General features: G+C 40.5%; 1 protein-coding gene across 2 annotated transcripts in view; it reads right to left on the reverse strand.

Annotated features, from left to right (window-relative positions):
• Nucleotides 1-6,429: 6,429 nt before the first annotated feature.
• TBC1D31 (TBC1 domain family member 31) overlaps nucleotides 6,430-24,751 on the reverse strand; it is a 63,033-nt gene continuing 44,711 nt past the window's right edge. For both annotated transcript variants that reach the window (XM_082600820.1, XM_082600821.1), the window contains exons 17-22: nucleotides 21,388-21,480; nucleotides 18,679-18,819; nucleotides 17,401-17,595; nucleotides 16,442-16,565; nucleotides 9,057-9,149; nucleotides 6,430-7,302 (exon numbers count right to left, since the gene is read on the reverse strand). In XM_082600820.1, the coding sequence (XP_082456946.1) occupies nucleotides 7,169-7,302; nucleotides 9,057-9,149; nucleotides 16,442-16,565; nucleotides 17,401-17,595; nucleotides 18,679-18,819; nucleotides 21,388-21,480 (780 nt within the window). In that variant the 3' untranslated portion in view covers nucleotides 6,430-7,168. The remainder of the gene's footprint in view (nucleotides 7,303-9,056; nucleotides 9,150-16,441; nucleotides 16,566-17,400; nucleotides 17,596-18,678; nucleotides 18,820-21,387; nucleotides 21,481-24,751) is intronic.

A 24,751-nucleotide genomic window follows, 5' to 3' on the forward strand; every position in this document is an offset into this window, starting at 1 on the left:
TGCTTTCATCCTAGAGACCACAGTCATCAGGAAAAAACAAGAAAATGAATCATACATTAAAAAGGAACATCATTAAGATATGTCAGAAGACTCATTTAACTTGGGGTGAGGCCTTGCCAGTTACCCTGCTATGGATCAGTGGTTCCCAGAAACAGTCTTAAATTAAGCCCCTTTGAAATACTGTATGGTAGGCCATTCGAGGTGCCTGCCTGGGCAGGAGAATCTATAAATGCTTTAAAATACCTAGCAGCTGCCAACTACGTTAAAACTTTGGGCATTATACTAACCTCTGTTCATGACTTGACCTCCAACAGGCCTGCCTATCCAACTGAAATAGATGGTAATTTCATTATAGCTGGAGAAGCTTCAACCAATTTGTTTAATTTTGTCCAAATAAATAGCACAGGAATTTAGTATATGTACTGGGAACCAGAACCAAAACCCCAACTTCAATTACAAAGCAGACAACAAAGTGCTAAGGAGTTTCATCAGGTTCAAATAATTGTAGATAAAAAAGGACTGACTAAAAATTCTAAGGAATAGTCATTGCCTCTTTTCAGCAGTAAGTAGCCAGAGCGATCTTCATCCCTTTTGCCACAAGACTGTGGAACGGACATTGAAAGTAGGGAATTGTAATAGGGAATAACCTTTGTATTCGATTATTAATACAAGTTAATCACTAAAGGGATGTTGCCTGTAAGCTTAAATTTTACATAATGGCCCATCTCTGGGAACCCTGCCTCCCAGGTAATGAGCTTAAGCTGAAATACCTTTGTTTAGCTCATAGGAAACATCCTGACCAGGCCCACATGTGAATGACTACAAGAAGGAAGAAATTAACATACCCTCTGGAGGCTGACGGGAACCAGGAAATGTTTGGCTTTACTCCCTCCCCTTTTAGCATAAAAGAAGCCTGAAATAACTGTCCTGTCAAAGCAAGATGGTTCTTTGGGACATGAGTCCACCGTCTTCTTGGTCTGCTGGCTTTGTGAATAAAGTCACTGTTCCTTGCCCCAGCAACTCCTCCCTCCATTTATTGGCCTGCCCTGCAGCAAACAGCAGGAGCTTGGACTCAGCAACAGTGATAGCTATAACCACCCCTTCATCTTTCAAGCCTTTGATAGCACACTGGTCTCTGCAATTCTCCACTGAGGATGTGATAATACTTTTGGGTTAACATCGTGGTAGGGAGGACTTTCAGAGGCCTTCACTTGGCTCTTCCTAATCTAACGGCCCTTACTCAGTGGGTCATAGCACCAGTGTAGAGATTCTGCCCTTTGTCAAATATGTTTATTCCAATTATATATTCAGGTACCCAAAATCACTACAGTTGGTTTCATGGCCTTATTGCATCCACTGTAATTCAAACTGGCCCAAGGCTCCTTTTTCACCTGACCACTGTTAGCTCTGACTTTGGTGGGCCCAAGTAATTAGTGTCATTTTACAGCCAATGTCTAGTAATCCCTGAAAGGGCTGGGTGTCTTCTTTTTCCTGCTACCCAGTCTTTCAGGTAAGTGCCAACAAATCTCTTTGGAAAGGACTGAGGGATTATTTATAGCATATATATGTGTCATTCATAGCTGCAGAATCCTTCACCATAAGGACCTGGTCTTCCCTTCAATCAAGAGACATTGAATATAAAATAGACAACCAACAAGGACCTACTGTGTTTTAGCACAGGGAACTACACTCAGTATTTCATAATAACCTATAAGGGAAGAGCATCTGAAGACTATATATGTATAACTGAATTGCTTTGCTGTACCCCTGAAACTAACATGACTATACTTCAATTTAAAAAAAAAGGCTTTGAATCTGGGTATGGAAAATGGGTGACAGACATAGCTCTCCATTATGGTGATGTCATTGAGCAGGACCCTATGGGGCCTTCCTGGGACAGACCTCCCCATGTCCTCCACTTGCCTCTTGTTTGTAGAAAAACTTTAGCTTCCTAGGCCTTCCCCAAGTTCCAAAGATAAATTTAATTGGAGAAGTGAGAAAACGCAGAAACAAAGGAAAACAGTCAAGCAAGACAAATAACAATAGTTTAGCCATTAAACAAAGTCAGGGAGTTTTAGCTCCTCCTCGAGGGCTATAGATAAAAATCTGAGTCAAATCTTTTGAGCTGTGTTTAGCAGATACTGAGACCCCCACCAGGTGGAAGAGTTAACTGCATGCTGCCCACAAGCACATAGACCCCAGACGGGTTGCAACCAGAAGGTTGATGATGTTGCTCCCGATTACCTCACCACCAACCAATCAGAAGAATGTCCACGAGCTGATCACACACCCCACAACCCCTCAACCCCTCTCCCTCACTGTGTCCTTAGAAAACCTTTCCCTGAAAGCTACTGGCAAGTTTGGGCCTTTAGAGCATTAGCTGCCTGGACTCCTTGCTCGGTGCCCCGCACTAAATGCTACACTTGCCTTAACCCCCACACAGCGTTGGTAGATTGGCTTAACTGCATGCAGGCGAGCGGACCCAAGTTTGGTTCAGTAACAGTGACTCAAGTCAGGTTTTGGGCCACCAGATCTTAAGATTTCCTGTTACATATATCAAGCAACATTTTAGTAGGCTGCCTACCTAGTTCATTCGTAGGGAAAACAGAATCAATTACTGATAGCCAAGAATCCCTTAATACTTCTTCTCTGCTGCCCGCAGCTGTAAATGGTTGTCTTTGGTAGTTAAACCACTAACACTTGGCCTCTGCTTCATGCAACCCCATCATCCCCACTGAAATCAGGAAGCATATTGACGGGCGTCTCTCACCACAGAGTTTTTCAAATTTGCAGATATTCGCTTCACTCATTGCCTTAAGAAGGGAGTGTCTTTGGGGCTGAGCATGTAGCTGGAAAGAAAGTGAGAAGTTCATACGTGATAAATCCACTCCTGCGTTCATACCTTCCCAAGCCTTCCTATGCCTTCATCTACATCACATCAGGGATATCCTGGCATCTCTCTGTAATTAAAGAGGCCAACATTGAGTCCACGTTTCTGCCAACCAAGTAAACTTTTAGAGCCACTTTTTTTTTTTTTCTTTTTTGCAGTACCCGGGCCTCTCACTGTTGTGGCCTCTCCCCGTTGCGGAGCACAGGCTCTGGACGTGCAGGCTCAGCGGCCATGGCTCACGGGCCCAGACGCTCCACGGCATGTGCGATCCTCCCGGACCGGGGCACGAACCCGTGTCCCCTGCATCGGCAGGCAGACTAGAGCCACTTTCAATTGCACAGGAGTGCCTGTGATCAATTTATGGCCTCTGAGCTCCAAATTCACTCTTCAGTGCCTGCTCTGCAAAAACAGATGAGACCCTTCAAGCCTTTCTTCTTACGGTGTGCACGGTGTTAGGCTGTCAGCAGAGGGCGCGGGAGGACACTGCAGGAGGAATGGGGCTTCTCTTTCTAGCTCAGATGTGCTGTTTTCTTTATTCTACTGATAGTTCCTGCTTCGTGGTCCCTCAGTGGTCGGAGTGTGTGGGGACACCTAGTGGTGCTCTGTGCCAGCCGTGTGCCCAGAGCACACAACCTCTTAGTGACTTCACAGCCCAGCCCGAGGACCACTTCACTGTGGTCCTCCCAATGTGGACATGGCATGTTCACTTCTAATGCCAGCAGCAGCCCCGACACGCTCTGAGCGCCTGGCTTCTGGCCTTGGTTTGCCTGTATCCCGGGGGGTGGTTCCCCGTTGTTACCGACAAGGGTTCTTGGACTTCCTTAACAGAAAGATAAGAGGATAAGAGGCCAGACAAAAATACAGGCAAGGCTTTATTGGGGTCCCTGCTGCAGCAGGTGGGAGTGAAAACAAGTAACATGTCCCCTTGCTCACTCCCCAAGCTGGGGGGGAGCTGGTTCCTTATCTGGGGTGAAGGTAGGGGTGGGTCCAGGGGCCAGACCAGAGGGGTGGCTTAGGTGTCTGCCCACCTCTCTGGTCGTGTTGAGTGCAGGGGGCATGCTCAGTCTGCTGCTTTTTGCTCCTGACACACTGCTTTTGCTTCTGGCTCTTTAGAAGTGGAAGTTGGGTTTTTTGGTCCTTTTGTATCTTGTCTATAATATGCCCCAGCTCCCCATGCACACAGTTATTTTTAGTCCCTTATAGTTTCTTTGTATTTGGTCGATCAAGGAGACATCTGCCTAGGTGCAAGCACTGCAGCGAAGGGTCCCAGGTCCCAGCCTGTCTCACCGTGACCCTCCCCTTCCCAACATGGCCCAACCGGGCCACACATGGCTATGGTAACACTCGGGGTCCTGGCTTCCTACGAGCTTTCACTCGGCAGCCTTGGATCGCCTGCACCCTGGCCACTTCCTTCCTGCTGCCTATGCAGGCGGGCCAGCTCTGGCCTGGGCAGTCCAGCAACCCCTCTGCTGGCCAGTGCGCTCTGAACCTGAGGCTTGAGGAGGGAGGAACCTCCTTCCGAGTTTGTCCTTCCTTGGGTCCTCTCCCTCAGCCCTAGGCACACTTTAGCATTTTTATACTTACTGCCCTATCATAGTTTACTAACTCTTTACATTAAACTTCTCTTGTTCAAATTACCTGGTTTATCTCCAGACTGATCTGAGATTAAACATTAAGAATCTGTGTTAAGTGCACCCACATTAAAAGATTAACACTTTGGCAGTCCTCGTAGTCATCATTACTGCTCTGATGGTCAAAGTGGAGTCACAGTGGGAAGGCCTTCAGCAAATATTCAAATCTTGCTCAACATCAGAGAATTCATACCAGAGAAAAACCTTGTGAATGTGTGAGAAGGCCTTTAACCAAGTTAGTAACTTATTCAACACCATTGAATTCATACTGAAGACTCTTTAAGTGGAGTCAATGTGGAGAGGGATTTAGCTGAAGCTCCACACTTATCCAACCGGAAAGAAACCTTATGAATATGATAAATATGAAAAGGCATTTAGGAACTGCTCTTCTTCAGCTAACTCAGGGGAGCATTGGAGAAAAGCTCTGTGACTGTAGTCAGTGTGGGAAGAATTTTAGCCAAGCTCAACCTTCATTCAATTCCCAGAGAATTTATATTATAAAGAAATTGGGGGACTTCTTTGGTGGTCCAGTGGCTAAGACTCTGCGCTCCCAATGCAGGGGGCCCGGGTTCGATCCCTGGTTAGGAAACTAGATCCCACAATGCCGCAACTAAGACCCGGTGCAGCCAAATGAACAAATATTTAAAAAAAAAAAAAAAAAAGAAAAAAGAAATTGGGGTCAGGTTGAGGATATACTGCCAAGAAGCAGGAGGAGATAATCAGAAATGTATTTTGTAGATTTCATTAAATATGATAACCTCTGAAATGCCAAGCAATCCCACACGACTTATGAGACTCAGCCAATTACCTCTCTGCTAAGCCAGTGACTTTATCAAGATTACTGTTGGGAGAATTGCAGGCTCAGGGAAAACTGGAGGCAAGAATGTAATAAAAAAGAACTTCATGTGGTTGAAAGTATGTATAACCCACTTTCACTGGATGGATAGAAACTTTAAAAGTTTAAAATATTATAAGACTATAAAAGAGTGTGTGTGTGCACGCACACATGGTTTGCAAAACCAATCTGAATGGATGTAAATTTGAGTAAAAGAGGTCCTGAAGTAGAGGTCAAAAATGGGCGATATACAGTTGATTCTGGCTGGAAGAATCACAATATTTTAGAATTCAAATGCTTCTTTTTAAAAAAAAATTTATTTATTTAGGCTGAGCGGGATCTTCATTGCAGCACATGGGATCCTTTGTTGCAGCACATGGGATCTTTAGTTCTGGCACGTGGGCTTCTTAGTTGCGGTATGTGTGTGGGATCTAGTTCTCTGACCAGGGATTGAACCTGGGCCCCGAGCATTGGGAGGGCAGTGTCTTACCCAGTGGACCACCAGAGGAGTCCCTAGAATTCAAATCCTTTTAGGTGAGCAATTTCTAGCTCATCAAAGTTGCCATCACACCAGAAATATTTTATATCCTGTGACTTTCTGTTGCCACATACACACACCAGCCTGGCCCATGAAGGTATGCTTCTAACAAACGGACAAAGAAAATGAGGCTGATGAAAGTGCTCTTGGGAAACCAATGCCTTGTCTAATGATGGTTTTTTTTTTTAATTGTTTTTCCTGATGTAATCTGAAGTGGTTTTTTTTTTTTGGCTGCGTTGGGTCTTTGTTGCTGTGCGCGGGCTTTCTCTAGTTGCAGCGAGCGGGGGCTACTCTTCATTGCGGAGTACGAGCTCTAGGCGCGTGGGCTCAGTAGTTGTGGCACGCGGGCTCTAGAGCGCAGGCTCAGCAGTTGTGGCGCACGGGCTTAGCTGCTCCGCGGCATGTGGGATCTTCCCGGGCCAGGGCTCAAACCCGTGTCCCCTGCATTGGCAGGCGGATTCCTAATCACTGCACCACCAGGGAAGTCCTGTAACGGGGTATTCTTTTAGGACTTCGGACAAAAGAGAGCATTTGGCTTACCATAAGGTTATGCTTTGTGCCCAAAACAAAACACTCGTATGTACTGTGTGCTGTGTGTTAAGCACCATACCAGGACAAGCAGTATCAGGAACTTTATATACATGATCTTATTTAATCTTTACATCAAAGACCACGTGCTGTTTCTACTCTCCTGTTAGAAATGGGTCCAGGGAAGTAATTTGCCAAGATGACGAAGCCGGGAGCAGCCCTGTTGTGGCGCTCAGCCGGCGCCGTCAGGAGAAGAGGAAACAGTGGCCCGGGTGCTGTTGGAACGGTGGATCGCGGGCGAGGGGAGGACCAGCTGCTGGGGGCAGAGGGGTGGCAGGTGGGCCTCTCCTCACTGCTCGCGCTCTGGCGCTGCTGCTGAGTTCAGGCTCAGTCCTGGTTGCACAGCTGTTGAGGTGGTGTCCTGTTCTTTATTTCTCCGTTCACCTTTAAAATAAAACCTCATCCACTAAAGTTCCATAAAGAGGTTTATGCTGGTCCTTGCAACCTGAAAGGGCCTCATACAAAGCTTTAAAAGCTTCAAATTTTTTTTATTGTGAAAAGTACAATAAGCCATTTACAAGTCCCAAAGCACCAGAATTAAGGAGAACACATAATTTTTATACACACATATTTTTCATACAAAAGGTTGATCTTCGTAGGAATTTAAAATAAATAATCTGAAAATCAGTGTCACTGATTGCAAAATAGGTATCTCGCTCTTTGACTCTCTCAAGGTGACCAGCCTCCTAAGTAGCCAAAAGATGAGGCGTTTGACATCTGTTTCGAGCCTGGGTGGCGAGTCTCTGGCGGAGATTTCTCACTCTCTCCATAACATCCCATTGCATGGTGTCCCAACGTGTTTTTCTTTGGTTTAATGAAACTTGAAAACAAAATTTAAAATTAACAACAGTTAATTTTAGCAATCGTATAGTGTTTAAAGGTAAATACTTGCAAAAAATCAATAATGAAATGAATATTCTAAAAACAAAACTTCTTAAACAAAAAGCCTAACACATTACCTGCCCATGTGGTTCCATTTACAAGTCAAATATTTATTCGTTGAATTGAATGAATGCTATTAGAGAACTTATCTGCTTTTGGTTAGCTTTTTTTTTTTTTTTTTTTTTTTTTGATTTGGGAATACAGATGACCTTTTAAATTAGAAAGAAAGCTTGTTTAAGAGAGAATTTGTGTTCTTTGCAATAGTAAGTTTCTCCACTGTGGTGCTTATTGTAATGAGAAAATTCCAAGGTGCCAAAATTAATATTGTGAAATGTACACCATGACCACTTCTCCTAATGCTTGAATAAATAAATCAAGTGCTTTTTATAGTGGCCAACGGCAGGGAGAGTCCAGGATCAAGATTAGAGCATTACAATGTGTCCAAGTGTAACAGTCATTTCATATTGATTTAGAGGGGCTAGTAAATACTGGAATTCAACAAAGAAGCATCTTAAAAATATACTTCTCTGAAACTTAGTTACATATTCAAATAGCTTCAATTTCTGAAAACTGTTTTTCCCCCAAGGAATAAAACATTTATGCTTCTCTTATTTTGCTGCCAAATGAGAAACTTGCCAAATGTCCTCAACTGGATTTTGAAATTTAGAACTATCTAGTTAAAAAGTTCTGACGTGTCAGAATAGAGAACAGTTGAGAATCTCCTGTCCTTTCATTTGACTTACACATGACTTTTGGTTTAATTCACATCCTGACACAGAATTTAGAGATGCACATAAGAGTATGAGTTAGCAAGGATATTTTACACAACACTGGAACTCATGACTTGTTATCGGGTATATTTCTTACAAAGCTGGTCTTCTGGGGACATTATATACAAATCTGTTCTTCGACAAGAACTCAAAACACATTGTTAAATTCTGCTTCACTTATATGACAGTTTTACTGAAAAAGTTGGTTGAAATAAAGTCTAACCGAGTTTCCAGTCCCCTCCCCTCCTTTTAAACACAAATCAAGGACTTGACTGGGGAAACTGTTAGATGCTTTATGGGCTTAATGCTGTGCCTGCATTTCTGTAAGATGTTTCCATCCCATCCCTTCCAGAAATAAACAAAAACCTCCAGTTCATCAAGTCAAGGGATCAAAAGGCAACTAATCAACATGGAGCCACTTTCCCTCAGCAGTTCTGAGCAAGCTGGCCCTGCAGTGCATCTCAGGGCCCAGAGCAGACACATGTTTCCAATGGTTGTTGGAGGGAACTGAGCCCAGAATAAGAGTTGAGAAAATTCAAATATGTAATCGCTTTGAAAACTCATGCTGCGGTTTTCTTTTCACGAGGGTGTAAAACAATAGTCACGAATATCGTTAATTTAGTTGGTGACGGACTTCTACTGGAGCCTCCAACTCTGTTTCGGGCAGCAGTGCTGATGCTAGAGAAGCAGTCGCACTGAATGGTACTTGGCAAAAGCTTTCTCTGCTTGGGGTGCGGACTGACCCAGTTCTTCTCCCCAGCTGGAGACTTGGGAATCTTGCTGACTCCACTTTAGGACTTCCATGATCAATGCCCTGGGAAAATGGTCTCAACAGGCTACAAATATAACTTGAGCCACAATCTTGCTTAAATATTGCTAAATCGAACATGACAGAAGACATCTTTCTTGTTTGTTGACTTACTCTGTGTCAAGGACTCCATTTCAGAAAGGTCTTTTAACTGTGAGGTTCTAGGCAAACAGCTTGAGGCGACCCATTCATCTCGGCACCTGGGCACTATGTTGTAAAAGTGAAAAAACAGAGAGAATGTTTGGGAATGGATAGAAAGCCATGATTAATTCCAGACGGTCCCTAGTGAATTAAACTTGCCAAGGATAAAAAGCCCCTTAGTCTTCTCTTCTGGGAAGAACGCTGTCACCATTCAATAGGCAAGGGAAGTACAGTTAGTGAGAATTAAGAGCTGAGCTGAAGTTTTGGTAAAGTACTTTAAAAACACCTTTAGCTAAAACAAAAAGCCAACAAACAACTGAAAAATACAGGTGTTAGTACAGAGATCCCAAACATTTCTTGGGAGAGACTATTAAATGTGATTAGCAAACCTTCCTTGGGAACAACTGCGAGCTGATCACTACCAGCCTTAACCAGGCAAGGCATGGTCACAATACACAGCAGACCAGAAGCAGCGATAGGCACGTTTTGTTTTGTTTTTTTAAAAATATTTTTATTTTTATTATTTATTTTGGCTGGGCTGGGTCTTAGCTGCAGCACGTGGCATCTTTAGTTGCGGCATGTGGGATCTTTAGTTGCGGCCTGCAGAGTCTTAGTTGCAGCATGCGGGATCTAGTTCCTGACCAGGGATGAAACCCTGCATTGGGAGCATGGAGTCTCACCCACTGGACTACCAGGGACGTCCCAAGCGATAGGCAAGTTTTACCTGGACTTATGAGAGTAGGAAGCATGGCAGTGTTCCACACCTAACCGGTGCCACCTCCTATTTTTTTTTTAACATCACTCCCGTCACTTCAAAATTTATACTCACCCTTCAGCTGTGTTTTTACTGTTTCCTAACTCCTACAGCTTTACATCCAATAAGACATCAGAATCTTTTTGATTTTTTTCATCCTAATGTCACTCAGGATGTCCCTTCCTTTCTACTCCCATCACCAGGATCCAAGCCTCCATGAGTCAGGCCCAGACTGCTCGGGTCACACTGACTCATGAAGATGATGCCTGCCTTTCACCTGGGCTCAAGAGCTTCAGCTAATGGGTTTTGTGTGTGTGTGTGTGTGTTTTGTTTGTGTTTTAAAAAATTAATTAATTTTTTAACATCTTTGTCGGAGTATAATTGCTGTACAATGCTGTGTTACTTTCTGCTGTATAACAAAATGAATCAGTTATACATATACATATGTTCCCATATCTCCTCCCTCTTGTGTCTCCCTCCCACCCTCCCTATCCCACCCCTCTAGGTGGTCACAAAGCACCGAGCTGATCTCCCTGTGCTATGCGGCTGCTTCCCACTAGCTATCGGTTTTACATTTGGTAGTGTATATATGTCCATGCCACTCTCCCACTTCGTCCCAGCTTACCCTTCCCCCTCCCCGTGTCCTCAAGTCCATTCTCTACATCTGCATCTTTATTCCTATCCTGCCCCCAGGTTTTTCAGAACCATTTTTTTTCAGATTCCATACGTATGTGTTCAGCTAATGGTTTTAACTCATCGTTGTAGCTCAATGAATCATTAAGATAATGTGACTAATTACCAAATGATTAGTTTTGAACTGGAGTCAGGGAATGGAATATAAGAGGCATCTTAAAATATCTGAAGGGCTATCATGGTATAAGTGTAATCTGCATTGCTCCAGAGAATAGTTTTTTTTTTTTAATTGTAGTTGATTTACAGTGTTGTGTTAGTTTCAGGTGTATGCCAAAGTGATTCACTTATGTATTCTTTTTCAGATTCTTTTGTATTCTAGCTTATTACAAGATACTGAATATAGTTCTCTGTGCTATACAGTAAGTCCCTGTTGTTTATCTATTTTATATATAGTAGCGTGTATCTGTGTATCTGTTAATCCCACACCCCTAATTTATCCCTCTCCCCCTTTTCCCCTTTGGTAACCACAAGTTTGTCTTCTATGTCTGTGAGTCTGTTTGTTTCATAAATAAGTTCATTTGTATCATTTTTTAAGATTCCACATATAAGTGGTATCATATGATTCATCTTTCTCTGTCTGGCTTACTTCACTTAGTATTATAATCTCTAGGTCCATCCATGTTGCAAATGGCATTATTTCATTCTTTTTTAAGGCTGAGTAGTATTCCATTGTATATATGTATTACATCTTCTTTATCCATTCATTAGTTGATGGCCATTTAGGTTGCTTCCATGTCTTGGCTATTGTGAATAGCGCTGTAATGAACATTAGGGTGCATGTATTTTTTCGAATTAGAGTTTTCGTCTTTTCTGGATATATGCCCAGGAATGGAATTGCTGGGCCATATGGTAGTTCTCTTTTTAGTTTTTTAAGGAGCCTCCATACTGTTCTCCATAGTGGCTGCACCAATCTACATTCCCACCAACAGTGTAGGAAGGTTCCCTTTTCTCTACACCTCCAGCATTTATTTGTAGACTTTTCTGATGGCCATTCTGACCAGAGAACAGTTTTTAATGAGAGGGTTTACAAAAAGAAAAGCAGGTTCAGCTTTACATAAGGAGCAACTTTTAAATAAAATACTGGCAGAAAATGGAATGAGGTAACGAGCTCACCAGCTCTCTTAGTGTTCTGGCACGGGCTGGATAACCACTATTGCAATGTTGCAGAGATGATTCACATATCAGATCCTTCCAAATCTGAGATCTCACAGTACCTTGTCTCTCATCTGTCCTAAATCCATCCTGCCCACGGCTATTAGGGAGGATGAATTAAATGCCGTCTTGTAAATATCACACAGCCAATGGTTCCCCCCGCCTTTGCTTATAGCAACGTTTCAAACACTGCTGAGCAGATTCACGTGTGAAACTTTAAAACAGAAATCTAGCTTTCCAGTTTTTTTAAAAAACATTATTTATGTAATTTTGGCTGCACTGGGTCTTCGTTGCTGCACGTGGGCTTTCTCTAGCTGTGGCGAGCGGGGGCTACTCTTGGTTGCAGTGCACGGGCTTATTGCGGTGGCTTCTCTTATTGTGGAGCACGGGCTCTAGGCGCGCAGGCTTCAGTAGTTGTGGCGCACGGGCTTAGCTGCTCTGTGGCATGTGGGATCTTCCTGGACCAGGGCTCAAACCCGTGTCCCCTGCATTGGCAGGCGGATTCTTAACCACTGTGCCACCAGAGAAGCCCTTTCCATTTTTTTTAAATCTACAGAATTAAGTGTGAGGTCCTGACTATGCATTTTTTAAAAAATTTGTAATGTATCAAAAAATTGCCAGTCACTGGCTAACTGTAACATATTTGAACATATAAATAGTACAGTAAAAAGTGAAAGTTCTTTTTTCTATACTTCTTTGCACTACAACTTGCTTTTTTCCTTCATTTAATGTATTTATTTTAAAGCCCCAAAAGTGATTCTTATTATTTAAAATTAGTATTTATTTACTGAAGTGGTATTACCTGTACCTCACAAAATTCAAAAGGAACAAAAAGGTACAAACTAAATTTCCTTCCTTTCCCTAACCACGTTCCTTGCCCAGGAGACAAGCCCGGTACTCTGTCTTCCGCAGGCCATTCTGCTCTGCAGCCAGGCTGGGAAACAGGATGAAGCCCACTGCTCAGCCTGGCACTGGAGGTCCTCATCACCTGCATTCTTCAATGATACCTTTAACCATCCTTGCACAGAAGCTCTCTGCTCCAGCTGGCCTAACCTGCATCACCACGACAGGCAAGTCTCTGCCACTGATTAATTACTTTTAACAAGTTCTGTCTCATGCAAGGAGTTCATGGAGGCGTTTGGTTGGGGAATCCACAAAAATGATTATGGGAAAGTGCTGAGTGTGTGTGTGTGTGTACGTGTATGTGCATGTTTCTGGGAGAGATCCTCAGAGAGACCCACAGACTGTAAGTGGTTAGAAAATGGTGTAATATAACGTTAGAACTGTAACAAAATTAAAAAGCGCCTAGTCTATAATCTTCTCATTTTACAAATGAGGAAACTGAAGACCAGTAAACATTTCTTAATAAGCACAAATGAAACACAAGTGGGTAAATAAACTAACCAGAGGTACACAGCTTATTGACTCTGGCTAAGATTATTTAAACTCTGTCTTCGTTTACCATGAGGCTGGGACTAGAACCCGGTGTTCCCGACATCTAGCCTGGGATCCTGCACCACCATGAAATCCTCCCTCCCTGAAACGTCCTCCAATTGCTCTAAGTTCTTCCCTTTCTTCAAGGCCCAGTCACTTTAAAACCTGGTCCAGTGGCCCTACCTGGCAACCAGCATTTACAAATGTCATTAAAAAAATAAGTTTCACTGAGGTAATTCATATACCACAGAATTCACCCCTTTAAAGGGTACAGTTCAGTGTTTTTAGTACACTTAGAGTTGTATAATCATCACCACTCATTCTAGAACATTTTCATCATCCCCAAATGAACGTCTTACCCACTAGTGGCCCACTCCCCGACCCCTCCCACCCACAGACCACTAACCCCCTTCTGCCTCTACAGGTTTGCCTATTCTGGACATTTCATGAATAGAATCATACAACATGTGGCCTTTTGGTCTAGCTTCTTTAACTTAGCATAAGGTTTTCAAGGTTCATCCATTTTGTAGCATGAATCAGTAGTTAATTCCTTTTTATTGCTAAATAAGATTCCATTGTATGGATATACCATATTTTGTTTATCCATTCCGCATTTGATGGATATCTGGGTTGTTTCTACTTTTTGGCTATTATGAATAATGATGCTGTGAGCATTCAATGTACAAGTTTTTGTAGGGATATGTTTTCAGTTCTCTTGGGTATATACCTACGAGTGGAACTGCTGGGTCATACAGTCTCTCTACATTTAACCTTTTGAGGAACTGCCAGACTGTTTCCCAGAGTGGCTGCACCATGTCACGTTCCCACCAGCACTGTTCCAATTCCTCTGATCCTCGCCCACACTTGTTAGTGGGTTACATCCATGCTACTGATCATGAAGTTGTATCTCACTGTATATATATTTTTAATTTTAATGTTTTCTCATGTGGTTTTGATTTGTATTTCCCTAATGACTAATTTAAGCTGAACATCTTTTCATGTGTATTGGTCATTGAATATCTTCTCTGGAGCACTGTCTGTTCAAATCCTTTGCCCATTAAAAATCTGGGCTAATATTTTATAAGACATCACTCACTATTCAGCTTAAGTTTATGGGCCTGGGGTTTTAGGAGCAGTGAGGGTCATTCACATTGTCTAGAAGGTTCCATTTTCTGGGAAACAGTAAGAAGTCCTCCCCATTGCTAATAAAGGTTGACACTAGGCACAAATTTAAATAAACGACCTGTCGTTGGCACACTCATCTGCTTCCTACTTCCTGGTGCCTCGCTTCCAGGCTCTGAGTGACAGGCCAATGCTGAGCACTTCCAATCAATGCCATTTTCCTAATTATAGCTGATTATCCTCCAGTTTTAGGATTAAGTGACACGGATTTAATCTACACACCCTAATTAAGGCAATGATCAAATCCTTACACGTTTGCCTTTTGAAAAATGAATGATTATTAACCAAACTACCACTCATTGGTGAAATTTAGGAACGTTGAAAAAACGTAGGTGGCATGGGAGAAAGACACCATGGAGGCGGAAGGGCCAACATGTGGGAAGACTACGGACGCAGGGAGCTTTTTGCAGTTTCTTTCCTTTTCAAGTTCTAAATTCGTAGCTTCTCCAAAAGTCTCAAATTTCTTTTCTTTCTAATGTTGGGGTAAGTGTGACAGGGTTAGGGAGAACTGGCAGATCCAGGGGTTTGTGTCTTTTAATGTGTGACATTTTGCTCCCCACTTCCCCCAAGGGCTCTGGGCGCTATTTGGGACCTAAACCCAAAAGCGTGAGAAGTAATGAGGGGTTTCAAAAGCAGCCTAATTAAATGATGATAGCATCTAACCTCTATTTTTGCTTTTCAATTTGTGCACTACAAAAGTAATTACAAAGGTAATGCACAGAGCAGCATTAGTCATAAAAGCCCCAAATCGGACACAACCCAAATGTCTATCAATTGATGAATGGATAAATAAAATGCGGAATACTCATACAATGGAATATTATTCTGCATTAAAAAGGAGTGAAGTACTGATATATGCTACAACATGGCTGAACCTCAAAACATTATGCTAGTGAAAGAAGTCAGACACGAAGGACCATGTAGCATATGATTCCATTTATATGAAATTTCCTGAATAGGCAAATCTACAGAAACGGGTAGATTAGTGGTTGCCAAGGGCTGGGGGGAGTGGCAGGAAATGAGGAAAGACTGCAAATGGACATGGGATTTATTTGGGGCTGTGAAAATGTTCTAAAATCGGGCTTCCCTGGTGGCGCAGTGGTTGAGAGTCCGCCTGCCAATGCAGGGAACACGGGCTCGTGCCCCGATCCGGGAAGATCCCACATGCCGCGGAGCGGCTGGGCCCGTGAGCCATGGCCGCTGAGCCTGCGCGTCCGGAGCCTGTGCTCCGCATTGGGAGAGGCCACAACGGTGAGAGGCCCGCGTACCGAAAAAAAAAAAAAAAAAAAAAAAAAGTTCTAAAATCGATCATGGTGATGGCTACACAACTCTGAATATATTTTTTAATATATGGTAATACAATACTGTTGAATTGTATATTTTTAATAGGTGAATGGTATGGCATGTGAATTACATATCAGTAAGGCTGTTATTTAAAAAAGTAATACATACATTTTATAAAAGACTGAAACAATATAAGATATAGTAAAACAGAAGTTCCCTGTATCTTTACTCTATTTTAGAATTTTAAATTATTATTATTATTATTATTTTGGCCGTGCCATGGGGCTTGTGGGATCTTAGTTCCCCAATCAGGGACTGAACCCGGGCCACGGCAGTGAAAGCACTGAGTCCTAACCTAACTGGACTGCCAGGGAATTTCCAAGAATTTTAAATTAAAATTTTGATGTTTCATTGAATGCCACTGTAAGCCTTGCACCAAAACCTAATGTTTGATTAGATCCTATAATAAGTTTCCTTGTGTTATTTTAATAAACTGTTGTTCTGAGGACCAGCTATTGGCAAAGCACACATTTTTACTAAAATTAACTAGAAATAGCACTTTGGGAACAAATCATAGTCTAGTACATTAAGGGGATGCCAAGGACCATGGAATAAAACAATTCTAGGATGGTTGAGAAATTTTTCTTAATTGGAGCTTTTTTTTTTTTAAAACAGCCCCACCTCCTCATCCCACCCTTCCTGACCAAAAAGTGGTCACTAGTGATTACCTTTTAGCTGAGCAATAATTTGACTAAAAGTGCCAAAATACATCTCAAGGATTTATCCATGATAAGAGACCACAGTAAATGAATGAAGGTGTAACACCACGAAGGGAGACAGAAGCATTCGCGATGCTCACCTTTATGATACGGACGTTGAGCATGTATCTCATTCTCTAGGAACCACCTTCTAGAGGCATCTGAGAGAGCAGCAGCTTTCTTTTCTGATTTCAAATCAAAGTCTTGTTCTTCAGCTTCCTCCCACTAAATACAAATAAATGAAAAAAAATCACATAAAAATTGTGCTAATGCAAGTTCCTATAGTGAAGTAGCCCCTTTTGTTTCCTCTACTTTATATTTCCAAGGCACGCAGGCACGTAGGATTTATTTGGTATTAGGGAATTTGGGTGCCTGTCTTGGCTCAAGGCTGTTGAAGAACCTTGAAAGCAGAGGCACTTCTGATGTCCCTACTATTCAATTCCTCAGAGTGCCATACAGGTCCCAGCTGTCACTGAAATAACAATTCATTTCAATACATTTCAGATCTCAAACCTTATGGGATTGAGTTTTTAAAATTAATGGATGGAAAGGTATCCTTGAGAATGAAAGACATACTCCAGGAAATAGTGCAGAAAGGTTGAAGGGGGCAGTTTTTCTGATGACCTTGGAGCCAGGATACCAACCGTGGACTGCTCACCTCCAGACTTTTCATGTGAAAAAGAAAAATACTTCTATCTTGCTTATAGTTACTGTTATTTTGGTTTTTATTACTAGTAGCTACATATAATTCCTAACTGTTCAAAGTCGTTTACGTTGCTAGTATAAAAAATTAGGTAAATTAAAGTAGTAATACTATACAATCAGCTAGAACAAATCCACGAGGTTGGGAAGTTGCGACACTAACGTAACTGAGAAAGACACTTAGTCATTCTTAGGTGGCATCAACATTGGACTTCTCTGAGCACTACCTATTAAAATTAGATAATCTTTAAGATCTTTTCAAACACAAATTATGTGGTTTGATGCTATTGCCATTTGATTATGTACTATTTCAAGATTTAAATGATTAATAACATGAAGTTTATAACACCATTCTTACCTTTTTAGCTTCCCCCTCCATCACTGCATTTAATACTTCCATTTCTTTCTTTCTGTTTTTCCGAAGCAGTTTGGCTACGTCCTGGTAACATTCATTTTGGTGTAGATCATCGCATCTTTGTTTATGTAAAGCTTGAATTCGCCCGTCAGTATTTAGACATGCTTGTTTAGCTTCTGCCAAATTTTCTTCAACTAACTAAGAAAAATTCGTAAATTTCAGAAGCAAGATTAGACTACATAAAATACGGTATGTCCATTCAACGTACCCAAGTGTCCAGGACAGATGTTCACAACCCTGGTTGCATATTAGAATCACCTCAGTGTTTAAAACAAACTGATGTCCAGGCTCCACCACAAACCAACTAAATCAATCTCTTTATCAGCTGGATATTGGTATTTCTAGAAAGCTCTTCAAGTGGTTCTAATGTATAGCCAAGGTTGAGAACTTCTAGGCTAAGGGATGGGTGGAATTAAACAATTCCTATGTTTCAGTCCTTTGAAAAGGAGTCAGAAGAACCTATTTTTACAGACTGGACAAAAGCCTGTAAGGAAAAAAAAGGGGGGAGGGAATATTCTGGGGGGAAGCCAAGGAACAGAACAGAAGGTAGGGAAATCTTAACACTATTCCTGGCTTTTGGAACAGGGCCAGGCCCTGCCACAGACCCATTTAACATTTCGTTAAAGGGATAATAGACAAAGTTCTATCCTGAAGCCCTCAAATTCTATTTCCATTCATTTAAGCCAGCATTTCTGAAAGGATACTCCACAAGAAATTCTATAAAATAAGTTTAAGAAGATTTCTTAAAGATTCACAATGTTCCATATCCTCAAACCTGGAATGGAAAAACCTAACTTTAAGACAGCATTTTCAATACTTGTCATCCCCATTTTATTTAATACTAGTTATTGATATTCTACAGAATACACTTTGGAAATGCTGGCTTATATTATACCAGGCAGAGACCTGATGTTTTGCAACTAATCCACTCAGGGATAATTTCGGAGGCTTAAAAATGTAGGGCACTATAATTTATAAAGTTATTCCCTATGTATTTTCTTCCAAGTCTTGAAATTCTCAGAGTATAAAAGACACATGTATATGGCTGTCAGTGAAGTAAGTAACCTCTAAATAAAATAATGTGAGTTTCTAGGAACTGTGATAACTGAAGCAAAGAAACAAATTAACTTTACAGAGTTCAATATTAAATTCCTTCTTTTAAAAGAATGGCAGATGGTAATTCCTCCTTCTATAGATACACTAAATTTATCATATTTTTACCTTCTGAGTTTTTTGGTTCTGAGTTTGATCTGTTCCTTTCGGTCTGTGAAACATGTGTTTTTCAAGATCCACTTTTCGTTTATGGGCGTCTGCATCTTCTCTCATTCCTTTTGCAATAGCTTCTTGATTTCTAGTGAGATTCTGTTAAAGAAATCATTTGTAAAAAAAAAAAAAAATCACCAATCCATATAATAATGACGCTGGAACACAAAAACGTCTTTGCTCTTTTTCAGAATACCAAAACTGTAATCATCTAATTTTCAAAGTAAAAAGCAAACAGTGGTGACATCAGTGGAAATAAGAGTAAGGACCTCTGAAAATTCATCTATAAAAGCACTGAGATCACTGGCAAAACAAACTTTTTCAGAACTCTGGAAATTAACTGAAGGCTTACAGCAATCTGGGGAGCATTTATTCATAAAAATGGCTGAATCTTAGTAAGAAGGACGAACTTTATGGCATTTTAAACTTGCTTTATTCCTATTCCATGCCACCCCTAAGCTCTGCCATTAGTTTTGAAAATCATTAGCCTGGCAGCTAATGGAGGGGAGAAAATGGAGTTGAGGTCCTTCTAACTCCCATTCCCAGAGAACTGTCATCATCTGACTTGGAAGACCCCACTTTCAAGGCTGTTTTTATTTGACCTGACCCATAACTCACCTGCAGCCTTTTCCCTGGGGATGTCTGCTGAAAACAATCAGGGGAAACTGTAGAACATCGTGACTGTCCAAGGCAGTGGATCACAGAGCAAACAACGGGCCAATCAAAAAGCTTTGTAGGAAAAGCTGGGGAATCAGATACCTATAGGGGGCTTTGAAATGCTCCAATAGATTCCTGGGACTTTAGAAGGCCGTGTGCACGTGTAAAAAATGTGCACGTGCCAAGGGCTGTGTGAATGCTCAGACCCGAGAAGGTCCTAAGCGCTCAGCTCTGGTGAACTGAGGTTTTGCAAAATCAGGAAGTGAAATCTAAGAGAGTGGTAAACTATCTAACTGAGTGTTGAAAGTGTGCCCGAAAATGATGCACATGGTGCCTCTCGGCAAAGACTAGAGGCTTACTGGTTCAAGGGATTTAAGGAAATCTCCGTCTAGTCACCAGGCTACCTGAGTAGAGACTTCAGTGGCTATGACATGACAAAGAATACTTTACAGAATAATTCAGAAAAGTCCCTAAGCAAAGAAACAACAAGAAACCCTTGGGAGAGAAAAGAATGTGATTTCCAGAAATGTCCTCTTACTTAAAATAGCTAGTTTTCAACAAAAATTACACGATATAATAAAAACCAAGAAAGTATGGCCCTACATGCTTTAAACAGACATCAACCACATGATCTCCAAAGGAGATATAAAAACGGACAATGAATATATGAAAAGGTGCTTGATATTAGTCATCAGATAAACAACAAATGCTAATTGAGGAACATTCTACAATATATCTGGCCTATATACTTCAAAAGTATAAATGTCATAAAATATAAAGACAAGACTCAGGAATGGTTCCAACTTAAAGGAGAATACAGGGACATGACAACTGAAACAAATGGATTAGCTTAGATTTTCTTTTGCTATAAAAGACATTTTTAGGACAACTGATAAAATGTGAATACGGTTTATACAACAGATAATAATATGTTAATGTGCTGATTTTGATAATTGTACTGTGATTATATAATAAGGATTCCTTGTAGAAAATATACAATGAAGTATTCAGGGGTAAAAGAGCATCATGTCTGTAACTTACTCAAACAGCTCAGGAAAAAAAAATGTGTGTACAGACAGAAAGAGAAGGATAATGCAAATTTAGCAAAATGTTCATATTTGAGAATCTGAGAGAAAAACACTTTGAAATTTTTAGTATTTTCTTGCAAAATTTCTGTTAATTCTGAAATCATGCCCCCGGTGCCACCACTCCACCTCCCCCGCAGAAAAGACAGTAAAAAAATAACCTCAAGCTTAGTTCAAATGAATGAATTCTAATTCAAAATCATAGGAGACTTAGTGTAAATTCCTGGGGCTCAGATTTAGAAAAAGTTCAGTGTAGAAACTTAAAGTGTTGTAGTTATGAATGGATGCTATGTTTTAAATCTTATTTAATGTGAGCAACAAACAATCATATGCATGTTACCTGTTACGTATTTGTAGTTATTGCTAATTTCAAACTCAGTCTGACTTTAAGAGGAAAGTGAAAACTTGGTTTCAACATTAAATAAATGAGTAACATAATGCTTTTCCCCAACAAAAAATATCTACAGCAGTAACCAAGTTTCCTTTTCCAGGGTCTTGGAAACTGAATTATACGTGCTAAAGTAGGTACTTACTGATTGGATTCCAGAAGATTCAAATTTAGAGTGCCTTACAGCTCTTATCTGACTTACTTTGTAGGATCTTTGTGAAGTACTGGGTTAATTTTGCAGTCACTATTACACAGATATAAGAAAACTTAGTAAGTTAGTAAAAGATCCTGAGGCAAAATCTGGGGCTTACATCTGGTGCTTCAGACACTAGACTAAGTTGTTAAGAGAAACATGAATTAAAGAATTACAACAAACTGTGCATCAGACATTCTGGCTACCTTACAATCCTGGGTAACACTACACTCTTCTTGAAAAAAAAACCAAATAAAATGAACATTAAAAAACCTTGAATAAACTGTCTAAAAAGGGTTCGTGCAAACTCTGCTTTTCTTATATTGGAAATTGTTGATTTATACCTTCTCATAAAGTCTTTTTTGTGATTCGAGTTCCAGATGTCTCGTTTCTAGGTCTTTGGCTGTGGCAGCAATTTCTCGATCTCTCATATGTACCTACGGCCAAATAACAAACTGTGAATACCAAAAATAATTTACAAAAATATTTTTTGTTTAATAGATTTAGTAATCTTGTAATATGAACAACCCGCTAAATGCATTTAAAACAATAGGTATTGGGTTTTTGAAACCAGAGTAATTGCCAATCTATTAACATTCACTGTGGAATCTAGAAATAATGTCTGAGTTAAAGTTAAGCATAATTTTCTAAAAAAGAAAACACAATTACCATATGCTCATCTGCCCAGACTGGGAGAACAGATGGCAGTGCTTTCCATATTACATTAGCCATATTATGAGTTAGAAAAACTTGAGCAATTTAAATTCACAGTGGATAAAAATATAAAATGTTTAATCTTATTCGATATAACATTTATTTAATGTTCTTTTTGATTAAACTTCTATACTTTTCTAAATTCGGTTTGGCAACTAGTAATTTCAAGTTAAAATTTACTGTGGACTGTTCAACCTGTATGTGCCCTGCTTGGACCTAGCCAATTTAAAGTTCACCTTTCTCAAAATTTGATTACTTGGGAGCTTTTCAGTCCTATACCCTAGAGGATTTGGATCAGGAACTCTTTAGATAGAGACTCCTGGGAACAGTCTTAAATACTTGGCTGCCTAAAATGCTCATTCTTTAGGAGTGAGAATAACATGATATGTGTTTCAGAACAAAACAAAACAAACTATAACCCCTGAGGCATCTAACCTAATCATTTCATCCAACCAGTAAACGGTTAATGATTGCATTACTACTTACACGCATAAGGCAAAGTGTTAGCTATTGTAGACAAACTATCAAATACATATAATCAGAGAAACAAACAGTAAAAATGAGAGTATAGTGGGATGTGCAAGGACATGCATCCAAGGAGTAAAAAAACCACGGACTGAAAACCAGTTCAACTTAGAGAGGTTCCTGAGAAAGCAGTTAGCTCAAAGGTGGGGATACTTGAGTTGATGAAGCAAGAGTAGTTATAATGCTAAGAGGTGGAGGAGACGTTTGGCGTAGCAAATAATGCTTTTTAGGAGTTTCAATTACAGAAGCTCTTTTGCTCATGAATTTTCAGAGATACAAACAGCTATGTACCAGAGCAAAACAGATCAACTTTGCTTGCTACTAACAGATGTCTGTGTCACTTGTATGTGTCACTTTGGACTCAAGCAGCCTTTCCTGCTGGCGCCCGAACGGTGAGTAGAGAAGCTTCTGCTATTTAGCAGGGTCAGAGCTCACTGTCAGCCCAGGGAGATGGAGGGGCAGGAGGCTGGAATGGGAGGCAGAGGCCAGATCGTGCCACTGAAAGGACCTGACAGGATTCTTCCACCAAAAAACTGCCTTCCACTATCTCAAAGGGGTTTGGAATAAAGAGATCAGAGTTCTAAGCCTGTATTACTTTTGGAGAAGAACATAGATTTTCTAGAATAATGAATTATCAACCTCATTTACTAGATGAGATAGTTAAAAGAAATCATGGATTTTAAAACACAACTTAAATTAATTGGCTTTAAACAAAACAAAGTATTATCTCATGCTATAGAAAGAGATAATAGATTATTAATATAGATGAATGAAAATCTTAAGAAAAATTTAAATATTTACTACTTTATCAAAAGCAAGTTTGAAACTCCTTAATTAGTTTACAAATTCGGTGCAATCCTAATAAAAATTCCAATAGGATGGGGGGATTCAGAGAGAGAGAGAGAGAGGGAGAGAGAAAATTTTCAAAGTCTATTTGAAATGATAAACATTTGAGAATACTTTAGAAAACTCTTTAAAAGGCACACTAATTGTGGTAATTAGGCCTACTAATTAGTAAAACATTACACAGGTGTTATTCAAACAGTGTGGTACTGGTTTAGGAATAGACAGCAAAGGAAGAGATCAAGTTTATAGGGGAACTGAACATTTAATAACCATCAGCTGGCAAAATGACTTTGCTAATATTTAACAAATGCTGCTGGGAAAATTGACTTGCCTTTGGAAAGAAGTAAGCTTGGTTCCTAACTCATTCCTTACATTCAATTTTCAGACACATCAGGGGCTGGCAAACTCTTCCTGTAAAGGGTCTCAGAGTTAAATACTTTAGGCTTTGTGGGACATAGTTTGTGTCAGCTATTCACCTCTGCTGTTGTAGTGCGAAAGCAGCCAAAGAAATATGTAAACAAATAAGTGTGATCGTTTTCCAATAAAACTGTATTTATGGTCACTGAAATTTGAATTTCATATGTTTTTAAAAAATTCATATAATTTTCATGTCATGAATTATTATTCTTTGATTCCGACTTTTTTTTAACCACTGAAAATGTTAAAACCATTGTAACTCACGAGTCTTAAAAAACAGGTGGTGGGTCAGATTTGCTGGCACACAATAATCTGCTGACTCTTAGGGACTTCCCTGTGGCGCAGTGGTTAAGAATCCGCCTGCCAATGCAGGGGACACGGGTTCGAGCCCTGGTCCGGGAAGATCCCACATGCCACGGAGCAGCTAAGCCTGTGTGCCACAACTACCGAGCCCACGTTCTAGAGCCCGCGAGCCACAACTACTGAGCGTGCATGCCACAACTACTGAAGTCTGCACGCCTAGAGCCTACGCTCCACAACAAAAAAAGCCACCGCAATGAGAAGCCCGTGAACCGCAATGAAGAGTAGCCCCTGCTCGCCACAACTAGAGAAAGCCCGCGCGCAGCAACAAAGACCCAATGCAGCCATAAAAAAAAAAAAAAAAAAAGATAAGGTAATCAAAGATTTAAAAAAACAACAGAAAGCTACAGAACTAGAAGAAAATAGGCATAAGTGGTACAATAACCTTAAATGGGAAGGTTAATAAACATGACAGAAAACCTAGAAGTCATAAAAAACTAATGAAGTTGGTTATCCAAAAATTAAAATATTTTACATGATGAAAAAAAGACACTGCAAACATTCTTAGAGTCAAGAAACACAGACCAAGCAAAACATTCTCAACAGACAAAAGGATTAATGCCCTGACCCTATGCTGTGAGGCAAGCACTATAGCCACATATAACTGTTAAGTCACTTAAAATGTGATCAGTCCTAATTGAGGTGTGCTACAAGTATAAACTGACTATTAGATTTCGAAGACTTAGTACAAACAAAAGGTAAAACATCTCAATGACAATGTATACTAATTACATACTGCAAAGATAATTTCAAATATACTGAATTAAATATTATTAAAATTAATTTCACCTGTTTCTTCTTACTTTTAATGTGGCCATTAGAAAACTTAAAATTACCCATGTGGCT

The sequence above is a fragment of the Mesoplodon mirus genome (genome assembly GCF_964341445.2).
Source record: "Mesoplodon mirus genome assembly, chromosome: 16".
NCBI lineage: Eukaryota > Metazoa > Chordata > Mammalia > Artiodactyla > Ziphiidae > Mesoplodon > Mesoplodon mirus.